Source organism: Kockovaella imperatae (assembly GCF_002102565.1).
Source record: "Kockovaella imperatae strain NRRL Y-17943 chromosome Unknown BD324scaffold_3, whole genome shotgun sequence".
Lineage (NCBI taxonomy): Eukaryota > Fungi > Basidiomycota > Tremellomycetes > Tremellales > Cuniculitremaceae > Kockovaella > Kockovaella imperatae.
This window is the reverse complement of record NW_019028943.1, coordinates 626,947-642,002: the sequence shown is the minus strand read 5'-3', so window position 1 is coordinate 642,002 and position 15,056 is coordinate 626,947. Positions and strand designations below refer to the sequence as shown.

Sequence of the window (15,056 nt, the reverse complement as noted above, 5' to 3'; positions counted from 1 at the left end):
AAGAGAGAGCATAAGTAGTATCATGGAGGAGGCGTTGCAATGACGGGATCATACAGCTTTCAAGAACATGAGTCCGAGTGCTATGACTGCAATTCCGCGGATCATCTCTTATTCGGTCCCCTTGACAAGCAAAGAATGTCCTCGTCTCACGTCCGGGCCCATTTTTGGTTTTTTTAAGCTTTTCCGATTCACGCCTCTCCGCTGGTCATCGGGACACTTCTGAATGAACACTCTGGACGCCAGTTACCAAGCAAAGTTTTTGGTGTTATGTCTATTGGTCGTGGCGGTCCAAAGGTTACGATTAAAACAAAAGAAAGACATTGTGTGCCATGGCTTGGAGATTAAAGAGACAGACTGATGCTCATCTGCAAGCCTTTTGGAACGTAAATCCCTGCCAACGTCACACCAAGAAATCCCCCCCGGGGTCCGTAAAGGCTTAGCTAGGGTCGAAAGCGAGCGAGTACACCCCCGAGGCAACGGAGAGACGAAATAGGCGAGGTACCTGGTCTTTAGCGTTCTTCAAGCCACTTTCGTGGCGGAGGAACAGGATAGACAACGAACGAGAGGTCAGGTGAGACTGGCATACTTTATTGCTATCGTGCGATGAAGAGGAACATACACACATCACTCTGTCAGATGACTTTGTTGGGACCTGCGTGACTTGATAGAGTCCCGTTGGAAGTTCCAACCTTGACATTTAGTGGCGGATGGCGGGACTCCCAGAGCAGACATGACCCAGAAGTCCAACTTGTCCGCCCACCCTTGAGCTAGATGGCTCGTAACTCCAGTCATGTGATGCTGTCAAGTTCCCTTTCGCCCCCACAGATCGACCAGGGAGTCGGAGAGACCCGCTGCCCTCTACCAAGTCTATAATTGATCCATTTCTCCACTTCCGAAAGAATTCAGGGATTTTACCCTCCGTTCATTCCGGTCCCAGAAAATCTGTGGAGTGGGAATTTCAATTGTCGGAAAATCCCCATCGATATCCCTATAATGAATTTATACAAAATGAATGACGGAAACATGCATGTCACCCTTTCCAGCTTGAAGATGGGATGGTGTTCATAAGATCTACACATTGATGCCGTGGGGTTCCATCTGTTCACATTGCTGAAAATACATCTTTCGGGTTCGGCCGGACATCGATCGAGGTCACCCTTCGAGTTTTTCAGAAGGCCTGAAAATCTATCCTACCAAGTGAACCCGGTATCCTAGACTGCGTGCGCAGGCGGGTCCCGTTCCGTAATGATCTACGAGGTCCCACGGGACACTCTGCCGACCATCTTCCGGTCTACCAATAATAGATCACGCTGTGACATTCGCTTGTATAGCGGACATAATATGTATTCCAAGCACTACAATGTAGCGCTACCCATTGAGTGGACATATGGCGGGAATATGGGTGCTGTCAGCTGAACGTGCTGATGTTCCAGCGTCTTGCGCAGCGCAATGACAGATGCTTGCACCTATGAATACACCAATGATTCTATCTACTGATTCTGAGTTGCCATTACTAATGTGTGTATATGCCTGACTGTGTGACAAAGCGGGGACCACGAATCGCAGTCATGAGGTTCAGCTTTGCCGACTTTCACAATGACACGATGTGTCCGAGTCGGTGTGAGACCCAATTTGTGCCTCGCGAGGTCTCAACCCTCCTATCCGTTGTTCTCTGACTGCCAGAAGAATAGCGATTCTTGGTGCCGAGACTCCAGCGACCTTGTCTCTCACCTCGTCACGTACTTTTCCACCTCTCTCCATCCACTTGCATCCCCTGCCGACTTCATCTCACTCAATACCTCCTCATACGCAAGCCACCACCATGTATGGACCTCGTCATACTCTGTCACGCCCTTTTGCGCGGGAGTTTCTGGCAGGAAAGCCATCAAGTCAAGAGGCAATGAAGACCACTTTGGGGCGAGGACCGGAGAATTGAGAGCTGACACGGGCGTGAGAGGTAAACGAGGAAGGATTTCGTCCACCATTTTAGGTCTAGCGGACCATGGTTTGTCGAGACTGTCGAACCCAGCAGTCAGGTCAGAAAGACAACTGATAGCCTCTGTGTGTTATCCACTCACATGTAATGGATCATACGGACCTCTTTATCCGCCCATTGATCCTGATGGACCGCTCTCTCCGTCTTGAGCGCATTGCACCACCAAGGCAGAGGTTTCCATTTGCCTTTGTAAACATGGCACAGTGTCTCTTGGTCTGGAAATGTAAGGGTAGGTACGATGGGAGATTCCTGGATGAATTTTTCGAGGGTTTCGGCGTGTTGTTTCGAAGGTGCAAAGAGGACTACGCCAGAGTTGAGTTGATGGACTCGCCAGGGACCGTCTGGATCTGGAATGGGGATATCCGATGGTGTAGCGTAGCGAGATTGACGGTTGATAGCGCAATTTTCGGGAATCCTAGATGGGACGGACACAGAGAATTTCTTCAATAATGATCGTGACAGATTGGGACTAGAGCTTCCCCGCCCCCCCCCCCCCCTCCCCACTCACCAATCTTTCGGATAGTATGGGATCTTGAACGGATTGCAAACACATGCTGGTGCAGCTCCTACCCAACCTTCCGGCAGATCGATATCGAAGATCTCATCCATGGAGCGAAGGAACAAGACATCCGAATCGATCATGACCAGTTTTTCAAATTGTTCCAATCCAAAGGCTCTGAGTTTTGTCCAGGTCTCCGTGAATCGCGCAAACTTGGCTTCGAACCCTTTATGGGAAGGCGGAGAAAGATGATCAATCTCCAAACTCTCCAGATCGTATCGTTTAAGAATATCCCGAGAAGATTGAGGAAGGGATGAAGTGGTGAGAATGATCAAGGGATAGATCGTCAACGGTTGCAGAGTCCTCCACATGGTCAACACGGCTAAGAGGAAGCGTAAGTCAGTCAAGTTTCGTTCAGTGAAAAGGTGTCTTCTTCCCTAACCTGGAACATAGCTCGGCAGTGTCAACAGAGTGACCCATGCTCGCCTCTTTGAATCCAGTTCATGACCACTGGAAGTCATCGTCACCGCCATCGTGCGCCAGAGGGGGTGTGGACGCTCCCGCTCCTTACGTTGTTCGAGAGGATAAGTAAAGAGGGTCAATATTGACACAAACGTGATCGTCCAGACCTTCGATCGCCCACCCAAAAAGAAAAATAATGGCCCATTTCCCCCCCTGGCCCCCACTCGATGATGCAAGATCGGGCGGTCATCACCGCCGGCGAGTCGAGAGCCTTATCCGATCCCACGGATATGCGACGTTCGGTCCATCGTGGTCTGACGTTTTGGATACTCTAAAATCGTCGACAACGACGAAGACACGCAGCATGCCTCGAGTACCATGGACACAGCAGATCACTATGCCGTGAGTACCCGATGCTTCAGTCTGGTGTCCAATCTCAAGGCTCCTGACTCTTCCATATTTCGCTTGCAGATTCGTTGCCTTTTGCTCGGCCATCATCGTCTGTAAGTCTGAGGGGCATGTGATACCCCTCGACGATTAGCTCGCTGACTCTCGCTTCCGATCTTAAGTCTCATTCGCAAAGTCATCCATGGGATACGCGCGGACCAATGCCCATATTCAGAGAGATAGACGATTGGCCGATACAGAACGACAGAAGGAGGTATTCGGCATGGATTCAAATCCTGAAGATTGAGAGCCGTTGCGCGGGGCGGCGACTGGTCTGCCGAGTCTTGTCGATGACGAGCAACGTTCCACGAAGTGAAAGGTCCCGACATCAACGAACGTCAATATCAACAGACGGGTCGGAAGTCTTTGACCAATGCGAAAGAGGTTCAAAAACACCCCTAGCCGAGCGCCGTCCTGGTAATCTATTGCCTCCGACGGAAGGTGGATGGACATTCGTCAAAACTTTGGGAATCATCACCATGCTTTTACATGCGAGAAATATGATAGTGAGGAGACGATGACAATGACAATGACGATGACGATATGTTGACGGTTGATACAAGTGTTTGGAAAATCACTGGACGTCGGCAGCTCAACGCTGGCTTTTTTTCTTGGTATCTAAGAAAAATACAACAATGTCGGACCCAATACAATGACGCTCCGAGTGCGCATATATGTGCGAGAATTAATCGATGTTATGAATTCGATGAAGGTCGATTCCATGGTGGAGATGAGAGGAGAGATGGTGGGAGGGAAGCAGAGCTGTCTTCGAATCTACCACTCGGCACGAGGAAGGCCAAAGCGGATCAAGCCTTGTGCGTCGAAATGTCTCGTGAGATCCGTCACGGCTGTGAATCAGTTGGTAAGCGACGATCCGAAAAGCATCTGCAGAGAGGAAGCTCACGTGGTGCAACGTAGTCTCGACTGGGGACTATGTCAAATGAATTGGTGCAGCAAGTATGCAAAGCGTTGCCACTATTCATTCCTTCGATCAGCGCTGGCCTTGCGTTGTCTTTTTTTTTCGACTCACCCTGTAATACGCAGCAGATTGACACTTAGACGAAAGTTTCCCTCGACCCGCACAGAAACATCTGGGAAGGCGAAATAGACACCCATCGCCCCAGACTGATCAAGCATCTCGGTAGGAGTCGTCACCAGTGTCCCGTATAATAAGGAAACGACTTCTCCTGAATTCGGGTCCTGGATGTGCGAGGCGGACGACCCGGATGGCGTCTCGAGCGAGATACTGCACACTAAGAACGGGAGTTCCTCGTACCTGGCAGAGTGGCACATCAGCAATATATCCTCATCGACACGATCGTTGACCTCACGGTATAATCAATTCGCCCGCCTCATTCCACACGTCAAGCTGGATAATCAAAGGCGGCGAAAGTGGTAAACGAGAGAGATAGGCCCCCTGGAAAGCGGCAGACCGTTCAGGCTGTTGAATCGGCGTTATCCGATACGTCCTGAGCGAAGCTGTCAGATTCCACCGCATGTCGATGATGTGTAGCTTACCTGCCTAATGCGCCATGGTCTACACTAGACAAATTCATGGCAAAAGTAATGGTCCGTCAGAAGGGTCGAGCAGGGTGGACCACATCAAGGCCGACTTTTGACGGGTCGAGGTAGATTTATCGACCAAAAGGAAAAAGGACGAATAGATTGATGATGTCGGCGTGAATGGAGTGGGCGGGAAAGGGGACGGAGCCGGGGTCCAAGATCGACGAGGAGTGCTGCACCCTATCCGGACCTAATTGAATGGATATGAATGGATGAGCGGAGGGTTCTTCGAGGCGATTTGTGCGGAGATCTGAAAGGAGGTGAATGCCAGCTGCCAGATGTCTCTTGAATTCAAAAGGAGCGGACTTGCTGCGGTGCTCGAGGAAAAGGCTCAGCAAGGTGCAGAGACAGGCAGGCTGCGAGACTGTCAAAGGAGCTTGCGTGGCTGTTCAGCGATGAACGGATGTGATGATCAATAGGCCCAGGACACTTCAAAAGGAGCGACGTCGAAAGGAGCGTGGGGTCGTTATGCTGTGTATGCGGCGGGACCTGATGTAAATCCTAGAATTGCTTCGTCTTCTTGGGCTATATGTCGCTACACGTATCGTGATGGTTGGTCACTGTGTGTGGGTGGATGTGTGCGCACGAACTGCCCATATGGAAAGGGCATGGTGAGTTCCAAGCAATGAATAGGTTGGAGGTTTCATACGTCAGGGGATGGATTATTTTGCGGAGATGGTATCCGTTGGGACATATTCCAGAAACCGATTGTATGAAACATGATCATGACATGATGAGATCGCGTGAAACGTCACAGGGGGGGGAAAGAGGGGCGGAAGGTTTTTTTGTGATGACACCAAAGGAAGGGTTGAGGGGGAGGAGGCGAGGGGGAGTGTCCGATCGAGCACCAGGTCAGTGAGAGAAGGTGTATCAAGGTTGAGAGATGATATCTTTGTATCAGCTTGGATGTCTCTCTCGACGTGAGGTCCGGAAGACTCACCACGTATAGAATCCGGTGTCCGCCCCTTTTGGAATCCTCTCGAGTGATTCTATCCTTTGATCTATTATTATTATTCTATGTATGGAACAAATGGTCCGTGCACCAGGAGATGATGATGATGATGATGTTGATGATAATGATAATGGAGTAGTCAAGTGACACTCGACCTGAAGGTCTTCAATGATAATCTTGGCCCAAGAACAATGTATCGCAGGGACGCCTTGGAGCGTTTGCCAACGGTGTATTACAGTAGTTTGGTCGTAGTCGCCTCACGTTCGGGTGCCTGGGTCTGTCGTGGTCTACCTTGTGGCCCGCTTATCCCAATCTAAGGTTTCCCTTTCTTTTTCTTTTCTTTTTTTTTGGTTGGCCCCTCTTTCTTCACTGCGCTCTCTGCGTCTTTCTGAACCGAGCAGCTCCCAACGTTGAGATCTGCTTATCTGATAGGGGACGACTCCAGATCAATGACACGATACGAAAGTGTTGTTATAAGTTATGGCAGAAAGGGATGAATTTGTCGATCAACAAAGATTTTGGATGAGCATCGCCCATTTTGTATTTTAGACTTGATGACTCTAGTTCTGGGAGCAAAGAAAGGGGGCCGATGGAAGAGGAGGGGGAGGGCAGAAGAGAAAAAATGGAAACCTCACGAAAATCTCACGGAGGGTTTCGGGTTGTTGTTGGCTATGCTCGGGGAGAGGGCAGCAAAGCGAGGGAGAGAAGGGGAGTCATAGGACAATTCTCTATAAAGGCTCCACGATGATCTGAAGAATCGTTGGGAACAAAGAAGTATGTAGACATTTAAGCTATTCCTTCCTTCCCCTGCCCCCCTCCTCTGCTCGTTCACCTTGACCGGCCCTATTCCCAGACATGTGGATACTACGCGCCGCACAAATGGTTACTGGCAAGCGATTACGGCGCGGGCGGGGGCGAGCGGCGAACAGGGAGGGGAGAAAGGGGAGCCAAGGGAGGCAGCGTGGAAGATCATGCCTCATGCCCGCCGAGTGACGAAAGCTTCAGTGTCCTTGACCCGCGCCTCGCCTGCTTGCCCTCACTCGCCTACAAGTTGCCGGTGGAAAAAAAGTTTTCCAATCCTTTTTTTTTGGTCAACCTGAGACTGGATACTCTCCGATTCCACGGCGAAAAATATTGCCATGTCTCGGAAGCGGATAAGCTGTAGGGGGATGTGACACAGGCGCCGCGAGGGATTTTGGATAGCTTACTGATCGTCCGACCACCTCGTATTCATCCATTCGCGCATGACAGACCAGTTGTGTGCAGATGTAGATCTTCACGGCAACGGTGATCTTTCCTCTCTGATGAATCATCAATTGCCCGCAGATCCCCACCTCAAAAGAAGCGCCACATTATGAATCGCTCCAGGGGTCTAAAAAACGTTGAACCCGTACCCGCCTCTGATGCTCTACCGTTCTGTTGGGTCTCTCTCCAAGTGCGCTGGATAAATGATCCGTGACGTAAGCCACCATGTAATGCGAAGTACGGTGTATACCAGCCCATGGAATCAATTCTCTGGCGCATGATGATGATCCCCTTTTTATACGTTAAAACCTGATTTACTTCCCGTCTTCCTCGACATCTGGGACCATGTGCATCGGCCTTGCTATTCCGGCAAGTCGTCGGTCCAGAAAAGAGGGGGCCGATCTACTCTTCGTTCATGGGGCAGAAGTCCAACTTGGTAACGCAGAGCTTGCGAAGAGCTGCCCGAGACAGTGAATTTTTTTTTTGGTCTCCGGGTGATCTATGTAATCCCCCTATGCCACTTCTTTTCTTTGCTCGCCTGTCGGACCAGGAAGTATGCATCTTTGCTTCGTGACCGGTACCGGACCGATGTTGCCGATGCTCCCATAAGCACAGTAGATCGGACGAGGACGAAAGACGATTACCGAGACGGACTATCCGTTATTCGCTTGCTTGCTGGCTGTCTATCACGCGCATCGTCAACCCCACTTAGGAGCGTGGTCAACGGACAGGGGCGAATGAGCAGCGCACATCAGAGGGTGTGCTTCCATACACGCTTCCAACCATTCTACACAAAGCACTGATCACCATGATTATTCCCTACGTCTGCCTCTCTGAGCTGTAGCACAGTTCAAAACGTAGATGCCACGGAAACAAAGGACTATCCACGTTCTGCTTTATACGACTCTGCCCAAGGAATTTTTTCTATTGCCACTTAGTTTATCCTGCACCGACGTAGAAATACGTGGTCGGGAGGAAGATAAGAATGGCGTGGGAGGTGGTTTGAATTGAGGGGACTCATGTGACAGAGCTGATGTACGAAAGGCATTCGTGCGAGGTGAGACAGGTAGCTTGTTAAGTCTCGTCAGTACTTTCCCTTGACCTCTTGTGACCCTTTAGCAACTTTCATCACTCATCCTTGTCTAACATCATCGTCATCCATGCAGCATTGGATGTAGTTCTGAAAGGGCCGAGCAGGCGACATTTTCCCCCGACTGCCATCGTGTACGATCTCCCATACGACTGATCAGTCACCTAAATCAAATTGCAGACCAGTCCTGCGGGCATCGATGAGAGGGTATTCTCTTCTCATTCTTGCCGTTCTAGTCCTAGAGAATATTGCACCACGGTGTCGAAAAAGAAAGCTGTCTTTTTCCAAGTGGAAGATCACACCGAGTGCTTCCTAGGAGTGAGAAGGCGTAGGAATGAGAAGAGAAGAGGAGAGAACTCTCAGAATTTCGTTAAGGGGTCGCTGGACTAGACTTGGGATAAAATGGTCGCGATAATACCCCAATTTAAAATAATAATCCTCATCACCCTCTCCCCACGCGTGGTGCGTGTCCGCGTCAGTTGCTCAACGGATGGATAGTCTGCCTTGATCTCCATCAATCGTGGATTTGATTTGTTGTTGTGATCCCTTTTCATCTACAGCTTCGGAGACTTTCATTCACTGTATAGATAGTCAAGAGGGGGGACCGTATCATACACCTGGCATCATGGTGAGTGATGGCCATGCAGCTGGCTTTCCACGCTCGAGCCGCTAGCTCCCCAAAAATCAATCACACTGACATTCCTCCTCCTTTTCCCACAGGACAAGATCAAAGAGGTGAGTCGAGCAGCTTGCACAGGGAGTTCATCGAAGTGGTCGAAGGGACGCTTCACAGTGGCCAGCGTATCTGCCCACTGCTAGACGCCATCCCGTTTCCTCACCTCTTACCCGACCCAAGACTTTCCTCCAGATCCCTTGCTCACCTCCTCTCACCCAGAGACTCGCCGCGCAAAACGCAAAGATTGATGCTCTGGAAGAGCGAGCAGAAGCTGCCGAGAAGGAGTTGAAGAAGGTGAGTCCCATTCCGGATCGTGTCATTCAGGTCTCTCTCGCGCGCGCTGTGCAGTCGCTGACGCTCTCACCAGCGAGACCAAGTGATCCTTGAAAAAGATCAAGAGATCTCTTCCCTCCAACATAAATTATCCGTCGCTGAAGACAATATTGAAAAGGCCGAAGGCAAAGTTAAGGACCTTAAAGCCGCAGCGGAAGAAGGCGACACTCACAAGACTACTGGTGAGTTTCCATTACCATTCCTCCTGGGCATCCGAACATTGTCAGAAGCTGATACGTTCTTTTTTTCCGGGATGCAGGAGAGAACCTCGCCAGAAAGGTTCAGCTCCTTGAGGAAGAGCTTGATAAGGCCGAAAAGGATCTTAAAGAGACTACCGAGAAGTGAGCGAGCGCCCTTGTGATGTAATCTCCAGACCAAACTGACGTACCGTGTGCCAGACTGCGTCAGGTCGACGTCAAAGCTGAACACTTTGAACGTCAAGTACAACGTGCAGAGCAAGAGAGAGACGAATGGGAGCGTAAACACGGAGTGCGTACAATGCTCCTGGTCGCCAAGGCTGTCTAACCCTTTCACCTCAGGAAGCAGTCGAGAAATACCAGCAATCCAAACGGGAGCTCGACGAAGTCGTCCAACAGATGGAAAGCTTGGTGAGATAGACTCGGTCTGGGAGACCCAGATATCCCGCTGATGCCATTGAATGTAGTAATCCAACCTACTCTGCCCTGTCTCCGTCTCGTCTCCTGCATCATACATTTGGCTCTCATGTTCCCTCCCTTCCACACTGGCTGCTCCCCCTTACTGCAATGATGAAATGAATGACCCAAGTTCAAACAACCGCTGCTATTCTGATGAGGCGGATGAACACGATATCGTACATGTTTGGCTACAAGATGACACCTGCATTTTGCGGACCTCGCCAGCTGATCATGTCCATGAATTGAGGTATGAAATTGTATTGATCTGCCAGACAATGGTTCAGCCGCCGAGAAGTTCGTCAGGAATAGACGTAGGACTTACCTCCACCGAAATGGGTCAGAAGGCGGTACGATAATGACAGGAACAGGATGAACAAGTACCATTTTAAACGGGCTAGGATATCTGGCGAAAACACTTCAGAGATGGCTCTTGAAGAGTCCAGGCCCCAGACTCACCTATCACACGTATCGACGGAGATCCTCCGTTTCGCCACGTATGGTAGTTCTTGCCGATATTTGAGGGTGTAAAGGCACTTGGCCTGACGTTGCGAGATAAAATTTGATGTGATGGGATATGGCTAGTGGGCGCCGCGAGCGTGTCAGTGGATCTGAGGCTGAGAAGAGTAAAAGGACTGGCGAGATGACCTACTAAATGGCAATGCTCGGTGTCGCATAGGCGTGCATGAGAGCAGTGACGGCAGCTCTTGATAAAGGGCGAACGTAGTCGAATTCTGGACGGTGGAGTCAGATCCGGGGGTGGCATGTCTGCGGGATGAAGACAGGATAGTGACACTCACGGAATTCTTCTCGTCCAAACTCGATTTTCTCAGCACCAACTTCGATCTCCTGAAGGGGTGTCAGTGACACACATACGAGAGGCATGATGACCTATGCAAGGTCGCTCATGCTCGCTCGCTGGCGCGCCACTCTTCTCGCTCAACTCACCCCCGCCTGTATGAAATCCTCTCCCCTAGCCACGTCTTCAATCTCGACAATCTTTGGGCTTTCAGAGAACCGTACGGGCGGAGCGAAATCTGAATTGTCCGCAAAGATCATTCGTGTCCAAGGGACATTGGCGGTGATACGTGGCATCGCTGATGCATCGGTATCGGTTGAAATGTAGATGATGGCGCATGTCTGTTTGTGAGAGGGGTTGATGTTTATCAGAAAAGGTTCAACAAGGCAAGGGTGCGGTGCAGGCAGGCGGGGTATTCCTTGACGTACCTTTATCTCCTTGAAGGCGAGTGTCGACAGGTCCTGGTGTATCCGATCAGAATCAGAAACGGATCTTCTTCGAGGTTTGATTCGTAATGTACTGTATCACTCACCCTATGTAGTTCTTTGAGATTTGCTATGGCTAGTGTTGGCGATTGCGATGCTGAATGCCAGCTTGGCCAAGACCGCCTCTGACTCACATGAACCCCCTTCTGAACCAGCGTACAAGACTAAGACCTCTTTGTGTCTGAAGTATCGATTCAAATCCAGTATATCTTGACCGTTGGAATCTTGCAATCGCAATCTAGACATCGACACCGGGTCAGCTAACGGGGGGTCTCCCAATGATAAAGAAGGGAGCCCAAGGTATAGTAGGTCTCGGTCGAGGTCTAGCTCTGCCTCTGCCTCTGTCTCTAGCTCTCGACTCACCGTCTCAACAGGGGATCAGGAGAATTGTATAAGGCCGATGAGCCCACAAGCTCTTGAGGGACTTCCAGACCGTCTCCCATTCTGGGACCACAAATGTTGTGCAACTGGGCAGAGGTCACAATGGACAAAGTTGTTGGACTTCGGGACATTTTTACGAAAACAAATCATTGTAAATCGGCCCGTCGGCGACTTGGGGGTCCAACTCATAATGCATGCAGAGAGAGGACCTCTATCGACTCGCTAGCGCTCAATACACTACCTCGGACTCCCTACGAGCTCACCAAACCTACTCCATCGATCCCTCAGCTCTTCATCAGCTCCTAAAGCCCCAGCCAGAGCTTCTAACACTGCCTTTTGCTGACTGTTCATACCGGGATCGCGCCGCTTAACCTTGGCATTCTTTTCCTGCCCGTCGGTGGATATCCGGGCTCGAAGATGGAGGAGCTCATCGATGAGATGATGAGCAAGCGTATCCGATTGCGAGGCATTGAGCGCAGAAGCGAAGAGCAAGATGTGTTTTGTCGCTCGGCATAGCGATGTTACGGGTAGGAGAAGATTCGAGATAGGAATCTGGTCGTTGACTATCGCCGAGTCAACGTCGAATAAAGCAGGGATGGATGCGTCGATGAAACTTTGCGATCCGGTGATTGGACTGGTCGCCTTGAATCGCAGATCCAAGAGTAAGCACGAAAAAGCGGTGAATGGATCCAGCTCGCCGCTCAAGGCGGAAGTTGGCTGGAGAAGCTGCTCCAGGATGAGATGTGACACTGAAGCTGTCGGGTAGACCCGCAAAGCTCGTTCCATAGCCTTGATAAGTGACGATGCCCAGGACTCAGGAGCGAGATTAAGGTTACGGACGATCTGGATCTCTGAACGAAGGTCTTCTAGCGCGTTGACGGATGACACTATGAGGCAATCTAAGTACATGAAATCGGCTGTGGCGTCGAACTCACGTTGCGGTGCGATATTTAGCTCGTTCAACTTTGATTGAACACCACGCGCATCAAATGCGGAGCTCTGAAAGACGGGTGCAAGACCCGATGTAGGCAGTAGAAGCGAAGCGATCGCAGGTCCCGTGACTCGCAACAGGGCCACTGGTAATGCTCCGGAGCAAACAAGATTTTGCAAGACATTGAGATGCAGAGCAGACAGATGTCTGCAAAGATGTCAATCCTCTGGGTTATGGGCATTCGACTTACCCATTACGAACGATCTCGGTACACAGCCAGTCTGTGATGCCTCCCAAACTCCAGCTCAAGAGCGATTGAGAAAAATAAGACAGACCACTGTGCAGAGTCGGAAGATCAAGCATCCCAGCGGCAGTTGCCGTGATAGCTTGCTGAATGAGGGACGGGGCGAGACGGTAAAAGTCTGCTGGCGAGGTGACCAGGAGGACTTGATCATCGATACCATCCGGACCAAACAGCGCCTTGACCCATCCATTGACGCAGGATTTTTGCATTTCATCCATAGATGGGAGGTTGAGGGACCGTCGAGCGTCCCGCAAGAGCTCAGGCGGGTCGAGCTCTGCAATCGCGACGAGCGCCTCGGCAAGAATGACTGCTTCTCCAAACCGAGTCAAGGCACCTTGAGGATCTTCAGCTCGAGCTCCTCGATCATCGGCTACATCGAGTAGATGCTGTTGGATCGCCTCGAGAATAGTAGCTGAATTGACATAACCACAGATGGCAGTTAGGAGATCAGGCTCGGAAGCGAGATTCACAAACAGTCCTTCAGGAGGTGGGACGCTGGGACACGCAGAGATGCACTGAAATGATGTTCAGCAAGTATCAAATTTCCGATGCGTGCTGACTCGAGCTCACCTCCATGATCTCGGTCGCGAATGATCGGGCTGCTCCTGGAGCGTAGATGACGATATGAGAGATTGGCCTAATGTGCGATTTCGATGCCGATGCAACTCGATGCTGAACAAGGTGAGCTCATGGGGCGTATGATTACCTACCATGAGAGACTCCCCAGGAGTGTGAGAGGGAATGGATATGTTGGAAGAAAGAGAAGCCAGCTGTTGACTGTTGAGAAGTCCGAACTCGGAGTATCTCTGAAGTATCGTAATCTGCTCGGTACAGAGCATCCTGGTGGTCAGCGTTGCTCGATTGGAATCAACTCACCAGCCTTCGGGGTGGACGAAGCTTCCTGCCTCTTCGTCCATGTCTGCCGCGGAGATGTACTGCTTCATCACGCCGGAGACATATCCATTCTTTTGCTCGATAGGCGAGGTTTCAAGCTCGAAAACGGTCGATAGGGGCGTCACAATGTCCTCCTGGAGCAGACTTAGCAGGACGTCAGGATCGAATAACTCACTGGACAAGCCCAATCAGGGATATTTTGATCCTTCCACCATCTGATCAGGGCTGGCAGATGCTCTGTCATGAAGATCCATCGCTGACCGCCTCGGAATGTCGAGCCCACGTACTCGCCATTGTGAATGTTCACGGCGGTTCGCAAGAGGTGCAAGAGAAATGTCGCTGGATCCGAGCACAATTGTGGACCTAGACGGATAATATTGGAATAATTCTCCGGTAGTCTCGGGGGTCTGGCGGCATAATGGGGGGAAGGTGTCCAGCGAGAAGCCGATAGGGCATGGATGATGGTGAATTGTAAGGCTTTGGCGAGAGGCAGTTGTAGCGGACCTGAAGGTAGGGCTGGAACGGGTATATCACCTCGTGTTTCCAGCGGTGGAATTGCTGAGATCGGAAGTCCAGAGGCTTGCTGCGTAGTGTTCAATAATTGGTTTTGATCCGTCAGGTCCGCCATGAGACCGCTAAGACAATCTCTGAGTCGTAGTCCCAATTGCTCAGGTAAGAGCTGTAGTAGGCTACCTGCCTCCAGTCCGACGTCCAAAGGTGGAGCGGGGTGCTTCTCCAAGATGCTCAGAAGAAGATGAACGAAGGAGATGACGATCGCTGGGGCTGCTGGAAGAGTACATTGCCTCAAGAGAGGTAAGAGTAAAGAGAGAGTGGGAATAGATTGAGAAGCGTCAGAGGAGCCGATATCAGGAATGATCGGTCGGTTAAGGGATGAAGGGATCGTCGATGTCGGCTCTAAACCCGTTAAGCTGCCCATGACGAGTCCAGAGAGGGATATGATAGTGGATTCGGACAGGCTCCGACCATCGTATATGTAGATGAGGAGATGTATGGCCAATGTTCGAGCGGTAATGGTTGACTTCAAAAGACACTGTGTTAGGTATCCCAGGATGTTGGCAGGCGGATGAGGGGATACCAAGCACGACAACAGAGCGTCTATCTGTCAGTAATTGTTGTCGGATACCTCATCCTCACCTGTCAGTGCATCTTGACTTTGTTGATCCTCCAGCGCCTTTTTGGCTAACCAGGAGGTGACTAAAGGTACAAACTGTCGGCGATCAGCAAAAGTCCAGCTTTGTGTGAGCTCGGCTCACCTTTAGCGCTGACAACCCTCTGTTGGAAGCTGATCTGACCAGGTCTGGCAGCTCCATGTCTTCGTTTGCCAT

The 15,056-nt window shown here is 50.7% G+C and overlaps 6 protein-coding genes across 6 annotated transcripts; 2 read left to right on the top strand and 4 right to left on the bottom strand.

The window, feature by feature from the left end:
• Positions 1 to 1,571: 1,571 nt before the first annotated feature.
• On the bottom strand, positions 1,572 to 3,151 carry BD324DRAFT_309653 (galactinol synthase). Its single transcript, XM_022012451.1, has 4 exons — positions 2,938 to 3,151; positions 2,505 to 2,877; positions 2,079 to 2,411; positions 1,572 to 2,016 (listed from the first exon to the last, which is right to left on the bottom strand). Exons 1-4 carry the CDS (start codon positions 3,026 to 3,028, stop codon positions 1,728 to 1,730), a joined length of 1,086 nt encoding a protein of 361 aa, XP_021872941.1. The 5' UTR covers positions 3,029 to 3,151; the 3' UTR covers positions 1,572 to 1,727.
• BD324DRAFT_309645 (hypothetical protein) lies at positions 2,844 to 4,362 on the top strand. Its single transcript, XM_022012450.1, has 5 exons — positions 2,844 to 3,359; positions 3,418 to 3,460; positions 3,527 to 3,910; positions 3,968 to 4,266; positions 4,323 to 4,362. The coding sequence occupies exons 1-4, from the start codon at positions 3,154 to 3,156 to the stop codon at positions 4,058 to 4,060; spliced, it is 726 nt and encodes a 241-aa protein (XP_021872940.1). The 5' UTR covers positions 2,844 to 3,153; the 3' UTR covers positions 4,061 to 4,266; positions 4,323 to 4,362.
• Positions 4,179 to 4,960, bottom strand: BD324DRAFT_655361 (velvet factor; the record flags this gene model as incomplete). Its single annotated transcript, XM_022018813.1, has 5 exons — positions 4,179 to 4,252; positions 4,309 to 4,406; positions 4,435 to 4,680; positions 4,736 to 4,873; positions 4,923 to 4,960. 5 exons carry the CDS (start codon positions 4,958 to 4,960, stop codon positions 4,179 to 4,181), a joined length of 594 nt encoding a protein of 197 aa, XP_021872939.1.
• A 3,721-nt stretch (positions 4,961 to 8,681) lies between these two features.
• BD324DRAFT_308884 (actin lateral binding protein) lies at positions 8,682 to 10,122 on the top strand. Its single transcript, XM_022012447.1, has 8 exons — positions 8,682 to 8,882; positions 8,975 to 8,989; positions 9,150 to 9,224; positions 9,298 to 9,445; positions 9,523 to 9,604; positions 9,662 to 9,752; positions 9,803 to 9,871; positions 9,928 to 10,122. Exons 1-8 carry the CDS (start codon positions 8,880 to 8,882, stop codon positions 9,928 to 9,930), a joined length of 486 nt encoding a protein of 161 aa, XP_021872938.1. The 5' UTR covers positions 8,682 to 8,879; the 3' UTR covers positions 9,931 to 10,122.
• On the bottom strand, positions 10,108 to 11,643 carry BD324DRAFT_649166 (hypothetical protein; the record flags this gene model as incomplete). The annotated part of the gene is made up of 10 exons (XM_022017944.1): positions 10,108 to 10,184; positions 10,242 to 10,322; positions 10,376 to 10,497; positions 10,569 to 10,650; positions 10,717 to 10,765; positions 10,865 to 11,056; positions 11,144 to 11,176; positions 11,248 to 11,276; positions 11,335 to 11,438; positions 11,564 to 11,643. The coding sequence occupies 10 exons, from the start codon at positions 11,641 to 11,643 to the stop codon at positions 10,108 to 10,110; spliced, it is 849 nt and encodes a 282-aa protein (XP_021872937.1).
• Positions 11,644 to 11,818: 175 nt separating this feature from the next.
• BD324DRAFT_649165 (mediator complex subunit Med5-domain-containing protein) lies at positions 11,819 to 15,056 on the bottom strand (the record flags this gene model as incomplete). The annotated part of the gene is made up of 9 exons (XM_022017943.1): positions 11,819 to 12,468; positions 12,517 to 12,719; positions 12,763 to 13,331; positions 13,387 to 13,488; positions 13,527 to 13,656; positions 13,693 to 13,844; positions 13,886 to 14,826; positions 14,866 to 14,938; positions 14,985 to 15,056. 9 exons carry the CDS (start codon positions 15,054 to 15,056, stop codon positions 11,819 to 11,821), a joined length of 2,892 nt encoding a protein of 963 aa, XP_021872936.1.

Bases quoted from the DNA above. Each gene is read 5' to 3' on its own strand.
- BD324DRAFT_308884 (XM_022012447.1), top strand. The intron at 9,446-9,522 runs GTGAGTTTCCAT...TCCGGGATGCAG, and splicing joins CGACACTCACAAGACTACTG to GAGAGAACCTCGCCAGAAAG. The intron at 9,753-9,802 runs GTGCGTACAATG...CTTTCACCTCAG, and splicing joins AATGGGAGCGTAAACACGGA to GAAGCAGTCGAGAAATACCA.
- BD324DRAFT_309653 (XM_022012451.1), bottom strand. From the start codon at position 3,028: ATGGCGGTGACGATGACTTCCAGTGGTCATGAACTGGATTCAAAGAGG. The intron at 2,878-2,937 runs GTTAGGGAAGAA...GCTTCCTCTTAG, and splicing joins ACTGCCGAGCTATGTTCCAG to CCGTGTTGACCATGTGGAGG. The intron at 2,412-2,504 runs GTGAGTGGGGAG...CGTCCCATCTAG, and splicing joins CCATACTATCCGAAAGATTG to GATTCCCGAAAATTGCGCTA.
- BD324DRAFT_309645 (XM_022012450.1), top strand. From the start codon at position 3,154: ATGGCCCATTTCCCCCCCTGGCCCCCACTCGATGATGCAAGATCGGGC. The intron at 3,461-3,526 runs GTAAGTCTGAGG...TCCGATCTTAAG, and splicing joins TTGCTCGGCCATCATCGTCT to TCTCATTCGCAAAGTCATCC. The intron at 3,911-3,967 runs GTGAGGAGACGA...GGTTGATACAAG, and splicing joins TACATGCGAGAAATATGATA to TGTTTGGAAAATCACTGGAC.